Raw genomic sequence first — 19,252 nt, forward strand, 5'->3', positions numbered from 1 at the left:
ATTTTTGTGTCCGTGTGTTCATTGCTCGTATACAGCAACACAATTGATTTTTGTATGTTTATCATGTATTCTGCCACCCTGTTGAACTCATTTATTAGATCTAGGTGTTTTTTTAGAATCTTTTGAGTTTCCTGCATAGACAATCATGATATCTGCAGCTCAGTAATATTTCTTTCCTTACAATCTGCATGCTTTTGATTTTCTTATTTTGCCTTATTGCAAAATAAGAAATAAGTTCTGGAACTTCCAGAACTGTGCTTATTAAGAGTGGTAGAGTAGAAATCCTCGCCTCATTCTCAGTCTTGGGATGAAAGCATTCAGCTTTTTCACCATTAAGTAAAATGTAACCTATAGTTTTAAATATTCTTTATCAAATCAGGAAAGTTCCATTATATTCCTATTTTTCTGAGAGTTTAAGCACTGACTGATATGATCATATGGTTTTTCTTCTACAGCCTGTTAACATGATTGATCACATGATTGGATTATTTTTTCTTAAATAGTTTATTGTCAAGTTGGTTTCCATATAACACCGAGTGCTCATCCCAACAAGTGCCCTCCTCCATGCCCATCACCCCACTTTCCCTCTCTCTTACCCCCGTCAGCCCTCAGTTTGTTCTCAGCATTCAAGAGTCTCTCATGGTTTGCCTCCCTCCCTCTCCCCAACTATTTTTCCCCTTCTCCTCCCCCGCGGTCCTCCGTTAAGTTCCTCCTAATCCACCTATACATGCAAACATGGTATCTGTCCTTCTCTGCCTGACTTATTTTGCTCAGCATTAACACCCTCAAGTTCCATCCAGATTTCATTCTTTGTCACATGGTTAGATTTCTTAATGTTGAACAAGACTTGTATCCTTGGAGCAAACTCTATTTGGTCTTGGTGTATAATTCCTTTTATAAATTGCAGAATTATATTTGCTAATAATTCATTAAAAATTCTTCCATCTATATTCCTTGGAGATATAGCTTGGTCTCTTGTTTGTTTTTCACTTTGTCTGGTTTGGTATTAGGGAAAAAGTAGTTTCATAAAATGAATTGAGGGGTGCTCTTACCTCTTCTGTTTTTTGAAATAGATTGTATAGGATAATGTTAATTCCTTTTTAAGTATTTTATAGGTTCCTCCAGTGAAACCATCCAGACATGAAGAGTTCTCCTTTAATAAGTTTTAAATTATAAATTCCATTTCCTTTAGTGTTACAAAGCTATCCAAATTATATATATAATATTGGGTGACTTATGGTAGTATTTATCTCTTCAGAAATTGATTCATCTACATTGTCAATTTTTTGTCCATACAGTTATTTATAGTATGCTCTTATTATTCTTTTGCTATCTGGAGGGTCTGCAGTGAAATCTTCCATTTCATTCCTAACATTGGTCACTTCTGTCTTTTCTTCATTTTTACTTTGCGAATCTTCCCAAAATTTAGATACTTTTATGATCTTCCAAAGAACCAGCTCTTTGTTTCATTAGTTTCTCTATTGTTTTTGTTTTCGATTTTATTAATTTCTCCTTTTATCATTCTTATTTTGTTCCTTTGAGTTTGTTTTGATGTTTTATTTTCTAAAGACTTGAGATAGCAGCTTAGATCATTGATTTGAGACTTTCATTTTCTCTAATGTATTGATTTAGTTGTCATAAATTTCTCTCAGCACTGTTTTAACTGCATCACACAAATGCTGATAAAGTTCTATTTCACTTTTCACTTATATACACTTCACTGCATTTTGTTTCCTTTGAGAAATCCTCTCTGACATAAGAATACTTTTAAGTGTGATGTTCCAACTCTGATCTTTGAAGAATTTTCTGTTACTGATTTTTAAATTGATTTCTTTGCTGTCAATTTCTTTAATTTTTTGTGTTTATTAATTTTGAGAGAGAGAGAGCATGAGTGAGTGAGGGGCAGAGAGAGAGGGAGACACAGAATCTGAAGCAGACTTCAGGCTCCAAGCTATCAGCACAGAGCCTGAGACAGGGCTGAAACTCACAGATTGTGAGATCATGACCTCAGTTTGAAGTTGGACATTTAACCAAGCCACCCAGGATATATGTTATTCCTTAAGATGTTTGAGAGTTATAGCCCAGGATATGGTTTATTTTGGTATATGTTCCTCTGGCACTGGAAGACAATGTGCATTCTGCTGTTGTTGAATAAAGATCTCTAGAACAATTAATCAGATCCCCTGGGTTGATAAGGTTGATGAGTAATTCTACATTCTAGATGATTTCCTTTCTAGTGGCTCTATCAGTTTTGGGAAGAATGGAATTGGTGAAGTCTTTAACTATAATTGTGTATTGTCTATCCTCTGTTTCCTTTCAGTTCCATCAGTTTTTGCTTCACTTACATTGCAACGTTATTGTTTGGTTACACACATTCAGATGGCCTCCTAGGTGGTGTGACCCTTTTTATCTGTATATGAAGTTCTTCTCTGTCCCTCTGTCCAAAGTTGGATGATTAGTGCACTGAGCCACCCAGGTGGCTTATACTGTTGAAGCAATATAATTATGCAGAGATTCTGGCAAGCATGTATTTTAAATGATCTAATAAATTCAGATGGGATCAAATAAAAACACGTGACACAAAACTATAGAAAGGCTAATATTTATAATGAATTATAATTATGAATATTTCAAAGGTCCCAAGGCCGTTTATTTCTCTGTATAAAGCAAGAAAGAAGGGCGAGGCACCTGGGTAGCTCAGTTGGTTAGGTGTCCAACTTAGGCTCAGGTCATGATCTCACGTTAGGTGAGTTTGAGTCCTACATTGGGCTCTGTGCTGACAGCTTGGAGCCTGGAGCCTGCTTTAGATTCTGTCTCCCTCTCTCTCTGTTCCTCCCCCCCTTGCACTCTCTCTCTCTCAAAAATAAATAAATATTAAAAAATTTAAAAAAAAAACAAGAAAGAAGCACAACTGAGTTTACTGCCTGGTATATGTGGTAAATGGTTACAATATCTTGTACATAGAAGATATTCAACAAATATCAACTTTCACCTTCTCAATCACATAGAGAAAAACATCTGCAAATGATCATGCTCTTAAAAATCACTCGGAATATTAAATATAATGTATTAATTCAATAGGATAAATTTCAAAAACAACTTGTACTTTATTTTATATAAAATGCTTTATTATGCATATAATTTTGTCATATGGATGAGCATATTTTTCTGAGATGTTCCATAATGTTCACTAAGTCCTCAAAAAGTACTATGATGCCAAGAAGCTTAGCACATTAGTTTGCATTTTTAGAGTATTATAGCTTAAAAATACATATAATAACTTGCTCTACTCTTTGTAAATTTTTCTATATGGTCCCTTTTTCCTATATGGAAAAATTCCTTGAGTATTTATTGTCCACCTAATGTAGTGGTTATATGGATAAATAAAAAGGTCACGGGGTGCCTGGGTGGCTCAGTTGGTTAAGTATCCGACTTTGGCTCAGGTCATGGTCTCGTGATTCATGAGTTCGAGCCCCGTGTCTACTCTGTGCTGACAGCTCAGAGCCTGGAGCCTGCTTAGGATTATGTCTCCCTCTCTGCCTCTCCCCCACTTGTACTCTGTCTCTGTCTTTCTCTCTCTCTCTCAAAAATAAATAAATCATTAAAAAAAAAGTCTTCTTTATCAAGAAGTTCACCTATTGGAACCAGAGAAATAAATTACATAAGAGTGATAATATTATTAATTCTTTGCTTTTTAAAAAAAAAAATTTAAATGTTTTTGTTTATATATTTCTGAGAGAGAGAAAGAGACGCAGCATGAGCAGGGGAGAGTCAGGGAGAGAGGGAGACACAGAATCCAAAGCAGGCTCCAGGTTCTGAGCTAGCTGCCAGCACAGAGCCTGTTGCAGGGCTCGAACTCACAAACCATGAGATCATGACCTGAACTGACTGAGCCATCCAGGCTCCCCAAATTCTTTGCTATTTTTAACAGCATGAAAAATAAGCAATAAATGACTTAAGTTCCTTTTCTTGTCTAAGTCAATAATGTTGTTGAGGTTAGATGTTCTTCCTTCATTAAAGCCATTAATAGCTGCAATGTGTGCATGAAATTCCTATCTTATGTTTTTCAACAGGATATCAGACCAGATTATGACATTAGCTTATGCCTGTAATCAAGACATGGGATTTTCTGAAGATTCCAGATGATTAAAAGAATTATTGCAGGACTTAACTTTAGAATTCCCTAATTGATCTTACTTGCTGACAGAACATTAGATTACATTCCTAAGCTAATACACATGCATACAGACACATACTCATGCATATACAATTCTATTACCTTTCATTATATTAGGTTTTCTAAGTAACAAAAATCAAGAACCAGCTTTTTGAAGTACTGGAGATTTCTTAATGGATCCATACAGATTTTATTTCCTGCAGTTTAAAATATTTATTTTTTGGGCGCCTGGGTGGCTCAGTCAGTTAAGCATTTGATTTCGGCTCAGGTCATAATCTCATGATTTGTGGGTTCAAGCCCTGCATCGGGTTCTGTGCTGAGTGCCAGCTAAGAGCCTGGAGCCTGTTTCAGATTCTGTGTCTCCCTCTCTCTCTGACCCTCCCCTGCTCACGCTGTCTCTCTCTCTCTCAGAAATATATTTTAAAAAAAAATTAAGGTAAATAAATAAAATATTTATTTTTATCATATCCACATTCTAGAAAAAAAATACTCTGCTCACCATTACTCTGCATTATGTGTCTATTACTAAGCCATATTTGAGATTAAAGTTACAAATAAATGATTATAAGATAAATAAATGCATAACATAAGCAGGCATGACGTTCTAAGGAAAGAAATTTGCATGCAAGCTTGTGCCCATGAACATGAGAATTCAGTTAGGGATGAAATCCTGAAGCATATTCTCATGACAGGATGAATCTATTAGTGTAGTTAAGTATTTGCAGACCTTATTCATTTCCAAATACTTTACTAATGCCGGAAACAAGACAATTCCTGGCTTGTAAAACAGAACAAACCACCCTAAAACATCTGGCATACTTACACACTTTTCGCTGTCAAATACATAGCACAAATGTTTATTTGATTCAGAATCTTTGCATATGAAAGTGAATATCCTCTTGTCAGTTTTATCATCTGCACAAAATGATATTCTATGAAGCTGGCAATTGTGTTGGACTTCCTGTGAACACAAACAGAAATAAACAATTGAAGAGATTCTTGTCCATTTTCTGAAATACCAGCTTGTGTTAATAACACAATATTTGACTTTAAAAGTGAGACAATCATCTGTCGAACTTTGGTTTATAATTACGTACACCCAAATTTAAACAAGTACGTAATGGAGATGGACCTCCTGACTCAGATTAAACGAAAGCAGTCATCTCAATAGGACTCAGAAGAAAAGAAGCAAATACAAGAGAATCAGGGGTGCCAGGACTTTCTGAGCTACAAGGGATCTTAAGAGATAGTTACTTTAAACCTTGAAATTTTACTTGGAAGGACATTAAGGCCCAGAGAATTCAGATAATCCACAAGGTTAAATAATTAGCAGGATGCTTTTTAACTAGAATATTTTCAATTAATCTTACTGCTATTCACTAGCATTACTAACTTCATCTGCACACAATTACATATGAAACATACTATCATTTCATCCTTAGTTTTCATATTAAATTGTATTTTACATGCCTTCATCAGGAAGGTGTAGACATCTAGCATCTAAAGTACTGAATCAACTCTACTAATCAGAAATATAAACACTGCAACTATATATATATATATATATACACTATAAATATACATATAGCTTATACTGTTAGTTATATATATTATATATAATATATATATAGTAATTATAGCATCTGTCACTACATCTTTCCAGGTTCAGAGTTTTTAGGTGTCATCTTGATGAGATTTGATCTATCACTCTGATTCACATTACTGCTCATTAGACTAAAAATGAGTACATAAGATGTACACATAAATATTAAGAGAATGTGTTTATAGTACTGTACTGTATTGTTTCCCTGCATATAATCCAAATGATAAGTTGTCAAAAGCAAGCATGAAAATTAGAATGAGGAAGTATATATGATTGTAATGTTTTTGTCATTACTAGATAGCCCGATCCATCCATTTCAGTGCACAAAGGAATAATGTCAGAAAGAGGGCCTCTGATGAGGACATCTTCCCTTTCTTGTGGTTAGTGCTAAGACAGACAATGGCCATACTTGTCTGAGATTATCTTTCTATACTCTGTCTGACTGACTGGTCTTTCTTGCAGACTTTATTTTTGTTTTCATGTTAATATAGTTAATCAAACAATACCTTGCAGCCACACTGTAGTTCCCAAATTCTGATACCAGGTCTATACCAGTTTATTAGATGTATAATCATGTTATGTTAGGGGCACCTAGGTGGCTCAGTTGGCTAAGCATCCAACTCTTGATTTTGGCTCAGGTCATGATCTCAGTTCATGAAATGGAGCCACATGTCAGGCTCTGCTAACAGCGCGGGAGCCTGTTTAGGCTTTTCTTCTCCCTTTCTCTCTGCCCTCGCCAGCTCAGGCTCTCTGTCTCTCTTAAAAATAACCAGTTTTTTAAAATCATATTAATGATATATAGAAGAAATATCATTGCTATACAATATGGACAAATAATTCATTTTTTTCCATTTGTAGGAGAAATTACAAGTAACATGAAAACACACTATTTACTTAAGCTGGTGGTAAAATGTGCATAGCCCTTGTTCACTCACCAACCAGTATGCTCACAGATAGCCTTTGGTAACGACAGTTGAGAAACATCGTAATTTTTGTTCAAATTAGCAGAGTTATGTTCCTACAAAAGAAAACTAGGAAGCTAAAATTCTCAATTTTATTATCTTAGTGAATTTTTTGTTGTTGTGATCGATCTTTATGAATTTTAAATGCAGCACTAATTTTTGGTGAGACAGGATAGACTCAAGAACACAAAGTCACAGTTAGAAAACAATTAAACTTTAACACTGACAATATTTTATTGGAGTTGGAACAGAATATAAGTAAATCCCCGATTCACCTATGCCACCTCTTCCCAGTACTGCATAGGCGAGAAAAGCAGAAAGGGGAAAAGACACAGAAGGAAAGATATTGGAGCTAATTGAGATTGCTTTTCACTTCTATTTTCATCCATCCAAATGGCATAGAAAAATAATCTATTTTTTATGAAATCCATGTTAGATTTATAATGAATTTTTAAATCCTGCCCCTTACATATACATTTTACTATAAATAAACTTATTTTAGGAGCATAAGAGTTTTTTTAATTACAATTAAATAAAATAAACATACCAAAATAAGATGAATGACAGATTTTGTTCTGATTCATTTAGGTCTCCTCAAACAGTATCCTGCACACAAGCTGTATTAGTCACATGGGGAGGTGTTTTTGCTTTTTAATGATATAGATGCTCAGTCTAGTTCTGCAGATTCTGCATCTGAAAATCCTGAGTGGGCTCCAGCAATCAGCACTCTCAGGAGTTTCCTAGGGGTACTGATATTCAGCAGAGCTGATAAACCCTTTTAGATCTGTTTCTCTTTTTTTTTAAGATTCAAAAAAAGATTCTATATATGGTTAAAGAGTCAGATACTCTTATGTTCTTATGTAATATATGGGTAAAGAATAAGGTGTTCTCTATTCAAATATAATATAATTGAATTTATAAGACATTTCAAAGATTTTAAAACTCCCAGATTGCCCTTTGATTTGGTAGTGATGAAAAAAAGAGATGGTTCTTTCCTACTAAAAGCTTGGAAACTTTGGGGCACCTGGGTGGCTTAGTTGGTTAAGCGTCCGACTTCGGTTCAGGTCATGATCTCACGGTTGGTGGGTTCGAGCCCCGCGTCGGGCTCTGTGATGACAGCTAGCTCAGAACCTGGAGCCTGTTTCAGGTTCTGTATCTCCCTCTCTCTCTGACCCTCCCCTGCTCATGTTGTCTCTCCCTCTCTCAGAAATAAATAAAAACATTTTTAAAAAGCTTGAAAACTTTATGTTTTTAAGAAAAAATTCAGTTGGGTCTTTTGACATTAGCTATTCATTATAGAAACTGAGACTTTGGTGCTATTGTTTGAGTAAAGCAAAATAAGATGCTCAAAAGTCAATTGGCTAATCACTTTGAGTTAAATCCCACCTCACTGATGTTTTGTAAATGGGATTTAGGTTGGGGGAGGCAGGTACATCTGACAGTCAATAGTTTAGAGAACAGAATGATAAGGTTGACAGGCTGTCAATGGGCAACTCACTATCATGGAAGACTTACTATGGGGGACTTTAGAATACCAACTGATAACATTGAGCTATATTTGCATTTCTGTAATCCATATCTCTGTCTCTCTTTTTACACCCCAACCCTCACATGTCTGTGTTGAATCTTTTTTTTAATGTTTAGTTTTTTGAAAAAGAGAGATAGAGTGCAAGCTGAGGAGGGGAAGAGAAAGAGGGAGACACAGAATCTGAAGCAGGCTCCAGGCTTCAAGCTACCAGCACAGAGCCCAATGTGGGCAAACTGTGAGATCATGACCTGAGCCAAAGTCTGACATTGAACCAACTGAGCTACCAAGGTGCCCCTTAAACTGTCAATTCTAAATAGTAAAGAAGTTGTCTCTGTACAATGCATGTATTCATAATGTATTTTTCTAAATATTTAAATTTCATATCAAATGAAAAATTCAAAGCATTCTAAATGTTCAATAATTCAAGAGAATAGGTTTAGTAGATTATAATTTACATATTATGGTATTGGTGAAATATTTATAGCCTAGGATACAGTATGAGCAGACCTAAATAAAAAAGAACAAGAACACATGTCAAAGATACATAAAGTGTATTATTAGCCCTTCATCTCTTATGGTGTGCTTAATGAGGCCTAAACATTCATGTAAGAAACTGAATTAATATTTGAGTACATACACATATACTTTAAAACAGTTACAGAATCTACATGGTTTACAAGACATTTTAAACACAAATGACCTGTTCTGGCTGAACATTTGCCACTGCATATTCAATTAATTTTAAAAAGGAAATGCAGAACTGGGGCAGCTGGGTGGCTCAGTTGGTTAAGCATCCAACTCTTGATTTAGGCTCCGGTCATGATCTTACAGTTCTTGAGATAGAGCCTCATGTCAGGCTATTTGCTGACAGTATGGAGCCTGCTTGGGATTCTCTCCCTCTCTCTGCCTCTCCCTCACTCTAAATAAATAAGTAAGCAAGTAAGTAAATAAACAAATACGTTTTTAAAAAAGGAAATGCAGGACTAAGATTGCTTTTCTTTTTAACTGCAAATAAGACTACACATCTGGTTTCATTGTCATTCTGTAACTTATTCCTCAGTCTACTCTTCTTCTGTAACCACCATTTGCTCATGAAGTAACCTGAGCCAACCCACCTGTTCAGTAATAAGGGCTCATTTTCAACTCCCCTGTTTTCCAGTAAACTATATGTATTCCATTATGTGCTTAAAATAGACCTTCTACTATTCATTCACAACTTCTTTTACCCACCTAGGCAGTGGTTATTGGGCAACAGCCATAACCAAAGTAAAGTCTCCAATTCTTTGTTTCTTATTTAATATTGAGTGTAACTCATGGGAAGAAATTAAACAGGATAGTTGTGGGAGGTCTTATACTCATGGCTTGAGAACTATGAAGGGATGCCATTGTTCTGTAATTTGAACAATCACTGTGAGTGCATCCATGCCACAGCCCAGTTGTCCTCACACATATTCTGTCCTCACACTGATTCATATCTTCAGTATGCTAAGATAGGGCCTTAGAACTTATTTTTGCAAGCGGCAGGTATTTTTTATGCAAGTATACATGGACTACATTTTGAAAAGAAGGGTTACTACCAGGAGACTCCGCACTATGCCAGAACCCCTCAAACTTCAGGTGCAAAAGAATTCCTGCATGTCTCCCTAAGTTACATAGGTTCAGATTCAGTGGGTCTGGAATGGGCCCTAGATTCTACATTTATAACAACTGCCCAGGTGAAGCTGATGCTGCTGGTGTGCAGACTATACTTTGAAGAACAAGACATCATCAGGGCTTGTTATGCACATAGATGAAGCTATCAATGGCAAATGCTGAACTAGAGAAAAGTTAACAGATGCATGAAAAATAGTTTCATAATCTGTTTATAGGCCATGGTTTCCTTAGGCCTTCAGATCGAACTAATTTTGGCAGTAAGTATGCCACAGTGTCAGAGGAAAGTACTGGCAATATATATTGGTAAGATTAATTGAAGTTGAATATGAATTGATTTTTCCCAACCTTTCATGGTCTTATAAAAATTATTAAGCAATAATTCTGAAGCATAGTGAATAACATACTATATCAGCTTTCTAGAGCAGCTCTAACAAAACATCACTGATTGGGTGGCTTAAACAACAGAGATTTAAACGGTTCTGGAGGCTGGAAGTCCAAGATCAAGGTGTGAGCAGGTCTGGTTTCTGCTGACACCTCTCTCAGTGTAGGTTGCGTGGCTGCCTTCTCCCTGCATCCTCTCATGGCTTCTCCTTGGTGCTTGCACATCCCTGGTGTCTCTTTCTCTTCTTACCAGGACACCAGTCCTAGTGTGATTAAGGCCTCATTAAGACCTCACGTAACCATAATTACCTTAAAAATTCTATCTCTAAAAAAAAAAAAAATTCTATCTCTAAGGGTGCCTGGGTGTCTCAGTGAGTTAGGTCTCCGACTTCAGCTCAGGACATCAGGCTCTGTGCTGATGGCTGAGTCTGGAATCTGCTTCAGATTCCGTGTGTATGTCTCTCTCTCTCCCTCTCTCTCTGTCTCTCAAAAAAATGAATTAACATTAAAATAATTTTTATTTTTATTATTTTTTTTAAATTTTTAATGTTTTATTTATTTCTAGGAGAGAGAGAGAGAGAGAGAGAGACAGCGTGAGCAGGGGAGGGTCAGAGAGAGAGAGGGAGTCACAGACTCCAAAACAGGCTCCAGGCTCTGAGCTGGCAGTCAGCACAGAGCCCGACACGGGGCTCGAACCCATGAACCGCGAGATCATGACCTAAGCGAAAGTCAAATGCTTAACCGACTAAGCCACCTAGGCGCCCCTAAAATAATTTTTAAAAATCCTGTCTCCAAGTACAGTCACATTGGTGCTTAGGGTTTCAACATAGGAATTTTGGCCAGAAACAATTCAGTGCCTAACAAATCCATGTGAAGCCAGAGTAGATTATATTAAAAAAATTTTTTTCATGGCATTCATAAGGGAAAGGCCTCTAAGTACAAGAACTTTAGGTTTATGCTGTATAATGGGCTGGATTATATTCCCCCAAAATTCATATGCTGCAGACTTAACCCCCCATACCTCAGAATGTGCCTGTTTTGAAGAGGTTTTAGACTGGTGATTACATTAAAGTGAGCCGATTAGGATGGTCTCTGATGCAATCTGAATGGTCCCCTAATAAGAAAAGGAAATTGGACACACACAGAGATACCAGGGGTGTGTGTGCACGGATGACCATGTGAAGAGGTAGCAGGAGTGTGGCCATCGGCCAGCCAAGGAAAGAGGCCTTGAGAAAACCAACACGGCTGTGAGCTTAGTCTTGGATTTCCAGGCTCCAGAACTGTGAGAAAATAAGATTCTGTTGTTTGAGCCACCACATCTGTGGTATTTTATCATGGCAGCCTCAGGAAACTAATACACACTGATTATGTCCACAGGCAATAAGAGGCAGTCCAAAACATTTTATTAACAGCACACAGCTTTTGTTTCCTTTCATACTCAGTGAACCACACTTCACACATCTCCTTCACAGCACACAAAGATAAATCCCTGAAAACAAGACCAAACACTGTTAAATACGTTTCCATCTCAAGCACAGGCTGAAGAATAGACCACTTTGGAAGCACTCCCAAAAGTTGTTTTTTCCCCTAAAATCCTACAGAATTTTAAAGTGTCATTAACTGAGGACTAACCCATTCCAGTTGGTAACCAATTTTAAGTATTTATTGAAATAGGTATATAACTGCCATTAAGGAAAGATCAGAGTGCTTCTGACATTCAAAAAGAAGCCTTACCTTTGTTTTAGGTTCTAGAATTTTTACTCCATATATTGATATTTGCAGCTCAACTTTAGGAATCTTCTGGCCTTCAGATTTCTTGATATGTCTTGCAAACTACAAGTGAAAAATTATTCAGAAAACTATAATGTTATTACTATGGCTAAGAAACACAAACAAATACATATACACATATATACATAGTTTGTATTCAGTGTTGGACTTTCATTAAATAAATTATTAGCCATTATAAAGTATTTTATAAACATCATATAGGTTCAAACTATTTAGTAATCATAATAGTCTGTCATTACTATCATTAAAATCAGATGGATATTGAGTAACTTTTTAAGAACATTTCTAATATACTTCTTCTATCATTGTATTTAAACAATTATATTCATACTAATTAGTTAAGAAAATGAAGACTCTTTGTGGGAAGATAAGCAAAGACCAATTTATTTTTCTGTGGATTTTTAAAAATACGTTTAGAGAACTACAGTTCATCAATACTGCATATGCCAATTCTTTGTCATTTCTAGATACCTACCTCATTTGGTATACTGTCCTACCCAGACAAATCAATGAATGAAAAGATATAGATTACTGTATTTAGATTGAAGCTATAAATTGAGGTAATTACCCCAGCTAAAAGACTAAGAACTAGAAAACCTAAATATCTTCCTAATGCTTTCATAGGAGTATTTATTGTAACTTTTTATTGAATTGGCAAGTATATGCAAATGCTAGTTAGGTTTTGTTATAGAATCAAAAAAATTCATGCACTTTAGAGATGAAGCTTCTACCTCTCTCCCATCACTGCTGGATTTAATAATGGAAAAAAATTACAGAAGCCCAGTTAAATTTAAATATTAAATGGTTAATTTAAAAAAACTTTTATTTTAGAATACACATCTATACTCCATATATATATATATACATATATATATGTATGTATATGTATGTATACACACACACATAATGCATATATGCTAATTAGTATAAGTATGTCCCATGCATTTTTTGGAATACATACTTACACTAAACGATTATTTGTTGTTTATCTCAAGATCAAAGTTTACTGAATGTCTTGATTTTGGCAATGTTGTTGGCAATGCTACTTTCTACCTTCCTTCTTTCAATCTTCCCTCACATTTCTTTTCTAAAAATGGGGGGGGGGGAACCTATTGAAAAAATAAGATTTTTACTCCTCTTTTAGGGCTTAAAAATGTTATTCCCTATTATTAAAACATTTTTTCAGCATATGAACCATCCTAACTTGACTCAAAATAGATTATATGTAAGGCAGGGTGGGGTTTCAGTCCTCTTTTGTATGTCACATTTATTTGCATTGTGCATTTCTGTCTAATATAGGACAGATGTGAATACACATGGTATAGTTCAGTCCTGGAGCACAGAGTGGTTAAAAGCTACTTTTCTCTTCTCATGGTTTTGCACCACCATCAGAGTATTATAATTAATGTGTACATGAATGTCTTGAAGTTGTCTGCCTTGATAATATGGGGGTGGGGGGGTGGGGGAGTACCATTTGTTTTATTTGATTTTGGGTGGTATAATTTTTTAGCTTGCTATCTGTCCTGTTCTATGAATGTAGGCAGTTCTTTTTTTGTATCCAGAAGTCTTACATTCTGCACATGAACTTAACAAATTTGTGCCAGATCATTTTTTGTATGTCTTTAAGAAACATGTTTCATTTCAGATCTTTAAAAATTATTGCAGCTCTCCCCAAAAGAAAGTAGATTAATTTTGTTTATTTCCCCTTCATAACCTCCTTCCTGTGTTGGTATAATTAAAACAATTTGGGAGTTTTCACATATGAAGGTTTACAGAATAGTTAGCTGCTTCTATCTCTGTGAATGCCTCCAAACAAAGCCATTCCCGTCCCAGGCTGCACAAGGATGCTCAAGTGGCCTCCTAGCTGCTGCTCTTTTCCAGAAACAAGACAATGAGCAGGGGCTTTTGTGTCCTTTTCCATATCTGGATGCAACCATTCCTGTGACCTCTTTTACTTTTTCCCAAAGCCTATCACAGAGCAACTACTAATATTACACTTATCTACTGACTGACTTGTTTTCTGCCAGGAAAAAGAAAGCACGACACATGTTCTGTATGAAAGAAAGAGAGAAAGGAAGGAAGGAAGGAAGGAAGGAAGGAAGGAAGGAAGGAAGGAAGGAAGGAAGGAAGGGAGGAAAAACATCCTAGTTCTGCTTTCATGTACATCAAGGTTTATAATGGTTATTAGCTTTGATTGCTGCACAGATTGTTGCAAACATTATGCCTAAGGTTATATTTGCTCAATTGTTTTATATTTTAAACAGAATATAAATATTCTTATTTCTGCCCATTTTTTTCTAAAATATAAGATTACCATATTATAGTTTACATGCTCCCTCTCACTCGAAGTTTGTTTTGCTACTGATAGACCTCTTAGCTGTGTTCCAAAATATTTCTAATTTACATCTTGAAGACAAGCTCATCATTCTTACTTACATTACATTCTTTTGGCTCCCTATTTACTACTTGAATGTTAATACTTGAAAAGCTTTTTTGCAAATTTCTCTCCATTTTTGCTTTAGAGATTTCATTTCTTGGCCATCTAGATAGTGATCTACCACCAAAATTTGTCTATAATATTCCAATAAACAATATTCAACGGGGGTAAAGCCGAAGCATTCTGAAGGATATCTGGATACAACAAACAAATAAAAATAAAACATAAATAAAAACATCATAAAATGATGGAGGAAAATAAAGTATTTCTTGAAATTCATAAAGTAGTTGGTTAAGTACATGTCACTAGTAAGTAGAACATTTCTTACAGTGAGCACAGCTCACTTTCAATATAATCACACTATTTCTATTTATTTCTCAGAGGACTTTAAAACAAATGAAATCTAAGTATATTGCTAAGGGAATACACATTATTAGGAAAGAAAACCAATGATTCTATTAATGTGTGTCAAATATTCAGAGCTACTATTTCTCTTTGTGGCTCTTATAAATTAATTTAATTAAGCATGTTCCTAATGATTCTACAGGGAATTAGCTATGTGTGTATGTATATAATTAAATTAAGCTCTAAACATTTTATTAATTAAATAACTGGTTCTGAAGACGAACAGTGTTATGCCACATAGAGCGATATTGAATGGAAAAGACCAAGATTAAGAGAACTCAGCAGCAATTCCCAAGGCATCTTTCCTTGGGGTAGCTTCATGTAATTTTAAGTTAGCTCCTTTTAGATGACTCCTCTAAAACTGGGGTCTAAGAATGCTGCTTCCTTGGTTATCTCCCATGGAAACTGGGAAATTTTAGATCTATATATCAATATTCATCCATATGTAAACCTCACAAGCAGATTGCTTAAAAAATAAATGGTGGGACACCTGGGTGGCTCAGTCGGTTAAGCGTCCAACTTCGGCTCAGGTCATGATCTCACGGTTTGTGGGTTCGAGTCCTGCGTCAGGCTCTGTGCTAACAGCTAGCTCAGAGCCTGGAGCCTATTTCAGATTCTGTATCTCCCTCTCTCTCTGACCCTCCCCTGCTCATGCGGTCTCTCTCTCTCTCTCAGAAATAAATAAAACATTAAAAAATGAAAAATAAAATTCATTATAACAATACTATTAAATATGTAGAAGTTGAAAGGGCTTTTTATATTTTAATTTTTTACATCTTTTACATTTATTACATTTCGGACAATTTGGTATTTTCTTAAATCTTAGGCTAAAACATGACTAAGAAATAGAAATAGTTGTTTAAGAAATATAAATATGTTGTTTTGGCAAATATGAAACCTGAAAGTAAAAATTTTAACAATAGTAAAAATTATTTTATTTATGAAAAATTTATAAAGTATAAATTCAAATTATCTATGAAATGATAGTGAAGTAGAATGTAATAAAATAAAGTTTGAAATTTTTCTAAAAAAATAAGTAGGCATCATTAAACACAGAAGCATGAAAAAATAAATTATTGAAAATATTCTAAATATTCCATCTTATATTGATCCTAAATTTTAAGTTCCTGTCAGAATCCCATACACAAAATATTGCAGTCTTGAAAAATGAGTAAATATAAATAAACGAGTAAATGTAAATATTAACATGCAGCAAATAAAACAAAATACTGAACTATAATAGGTAAAAAGGCAGCCAAAATACATATGTTTAAGAAAAAGAAGCAGAAAATTAAAATGGGGGATGTGCACACAAAATACAGTTAATAAGCAAATTTTTTTTGTTTGTTTTTGGTAGAACCATAGCACCACCTTCTGGTTATTTCTACATGACAACAGCGTTAAAGAGGAGCTAGAGTCTACATTCTACATTCCTAAAATCAATGTAAATACTCTTGAAGGCTTTGAATTGTAGCCTCTGACCTCTGACACCTCTGTGTGTGTATGTTTATTATACATACATATACATAATAAAATATGTATACACATATACATATACTTCTATAATAAAATTATACATATATAATAAAATTAAATAAAAAGCTTTCTTTTATTCATTTTAATTTATTTAAAAATCATTACTCTTAAATACACATTCATGATGTATAAAATTTTTGCAATCAGCAGTGTAAAAATTGCTTATTAAATATTTATTTTGGAAGACACTTGAAAGACAAAAATTATCAAGTGAACATGAATTTTTAAACTATACTGCATACTTATTGTAAATTACATTCCTTTATTAGCAGAGTACATTTCCAAGTATGAAACGACATAGAAATGCAAATAAAATCTCACAAAAATGTAGCAAAACTAGCCACTGTTTAAAAGCATTTCATTTCACATGCCTCTACATTTTATCTGGTCATAATATAATTGAATCCTTTTGGTTTGGGACCTGAGCTGACTGAATAAAGAGCCTCCTAGATATAAAGGCACACTAAGTGTAAATACTATTATTCTTCTATAAAAAATTCTCACTGTAGTGAAGCTGGATTCATGCCAAGTTTGCAATATTTTGGACACTTAAATAGAATCCTTTCTAAATATTGTTCATAAAGTGTGGAGCCTTGCTAATCCTCTATTTGTGCTTAAAAATACTGGCCAAACAAGGGCAAGACTGAATTATTACCTAGTGAGTGGTGGAAAGAAATTCTTGCCTCATCCATTTTTTACCAAATGGGAGAGGTATCTTGTAACCTTTTAGTATGTTTACTGGAAAGCATTAGTAAATTATTTACATATAAAATGGGTAGATGAAAGTATGATCCATGTTACTTTCTTCCCCCAGAATGCACGCCATCCCACTTTAGCTTTGCCTCAATTTGAACAGTCAGTAGACTCCAACTGAGATGACATGCTCAACAAAAAATGATACTTTTTTTTACGTCTATGACATAAACGTCAAATAACTAGATCATCTCTAAACTGATAAAGTTAGAGAATGGTTGTTTCCAGAAAAATTGTGAGAGTGACTAACAGAGAATAACAATTAATTGCGTTAAAAAAAAAAGCAGTGGTATGTTAGGTTTTCTTAATGAGATAAAGATGAGAATTCTGTTGAAGGGGTTTTTCACATCTTATTTTCTCCATGAGAACAATGTCTTTTGGGATGGGCTGTACTTAGAAAAACATACTAAGAAATGTGGTATCTTATAGAAGATTTTCTCAGGAAACACAATTTTGAGTATGGAGTTACTTATTAAATGTCTCTTCTGCTCTTTTGGTCTTACTCGTTCCTCAAGTAATCAATTCCCAACTCTACACTTTCAAATCGTAGATGTCATACCCTAACTATGCGACCCAGCTCTTATGCCATAACTAGTTTTTGAGTCAGGGCATGAGTCTACATTGTCCAAGCAAAATAAAGCAAACGACCAAAGGTCAACACATAGGGAATATTGCCACTTTGTTGTTGTTGTTGTGGAGTATGAGAAATTATGGAAAAATATGAAGAATGTTTATATTCAGAATGTTCCCATTCAGAAAATATATTGTGTATTCATATTTATGGTTAAATATATGTCCCTGATCTCGTGATACTTATTCAATAGCCCCTTTTTTTCTTTCTTTTTTAATAGCCCACTTTCAACAAGACAAAGCTCTACCTGCCACAAAGCTATTCATGCTTTGAATATCCATCTATCTACTGGTGACTTAAGACAGAATCAATACACTAGACATTTATGTGGAGGGCTTGACCTACCTTTAGTTTTCTTACTGCATCTCTTACAACTTCAGTTCCTTTAGGTTGCTCCACTTCTGTACTGCCAAGAAACTGAAAAGGGCCATTGGTCAAATACAGGCTTCACAACATCAGACATCATTAAATTATTTTGAACTATAACATGGCATAACAGTAAACACATGGGATGGTAGAAATGTAAACCTGAATCTTAATTAAACAGAGACGTTAATTTATTTTATATATGGGGGCCCCTGGGTGGCTCAGTCGATTAAGCATCCGACTTCAGCTCAGGTCATGATCTCGCGGTCGTGGGTTCGAGCCCCGCATCGGGCTCTGTGCTGACTGCCAGCTCAGAGCCTGGAGCCTGTTTCAGATTCTGTATCTCCCTTTCTCTCTGACCCTCCCCTGCTCACATTCTCTCTCTCTCTCTCTCAGAAATAAATAAAACATTAAAAAAATTATATATGAAAATGTAAATATATTACTTAACCACATACAATTCCTATTAATCAAAGACTTTTTAAAAACATATTTTCCTAAATGTTTTATATCAAGATGTGTCCTGGAAAGAAAGCTAAAGTTACTTCATTTTAGAAGGAAAGGAACAAAGTTGACCTCAATATTTAAAATTTAAAACACATTAATAATAAAAACCATTAATTTATCTGTAAGTTCAAAGCATATAAATGCTGTTTGTTATTTGATTTTTTTTTAATGTTTACTTTTGAGACAGAGAAAGACAGAAACATGTGCATGTGCAAGCTGGGGAGGTACAGAGAGCAAGGGAGGCAGGATCAAAGCAGGCTCTGTGCTGACAGCAGAGCCCCATACTAGGCTTGAACCCATGAACCGTGAGATCCTGATCTGAGCCAAAGTTGGACGATCAACCGAGTCACCCAAATGCCCCTGTTACTTGATTTATATGTCAATGGTATATTTTAAGATATCAATATGATTTAATGTAGTTCATAATTTCAAATAAACATTTTCTTTGTTTTCTAATTATGACACTCCTATAACATGCAAAAAATAGAAACTTTTTAAACCTAATTACTTCATCTATCAGAG

General features: G+C 35.0%; 1 protein-coding gene across 9 annotated transcripts in view; it reads right to left on the reverse strand.

Annotated features, from left to right (window-relative positions):
• The window catches only part of GULP1 (GULP PTB domain containing engulfment adaptor 1), a 277,575-nt gene that overhangs the window by 52,916 nt on the left and 205,407 nt on the right, over positions 1 to 19,252 (reverse strand). For all 9 annotated transcript variants that reach the window (XR_005530887.1, XM_039246557.1, XM_039246559.1 and 6 more), the window contains exons 5-7: positions 18,203 to 18,274; positions 12,039 to 12,137; positions 5,001 to 5,138 (exon numbers count right to left, since the gene is read on the reverse strand). Coding sequence is in view for 8 of the 9 variants with exons in the window: in XM_039246557.1 (XP_039102488.1) it covers positions 5,001 to 5,138; positions 12,039 to 12,137; positions 18,203 to 18,274 (309 nt within the window). In the remaining variant the exon portion in view is untranslated. The remainder of the gene's footprint in view (positions 1 to 5,000; positions 5,139 to 12,038; positions 12,138 to 18,202; positions 18,275 to 19,252) is intronic.

This window comes from Hyaena hyaena, unplaced genomic scaffold (assembly GCF_003009895.1).
Source record: "Hyaena hyaena isolate Hyena2069 unplaced genomic scaffold, ASM300989v1 scaffold_283, whole genome shotgun sequence".
Taxonomy (NCBI): Eukaryota; Metazoa; Chordata; class Mammalia; order Carnivora; family Hyaenidae; genus Hyaena; species Hyaena hyaena.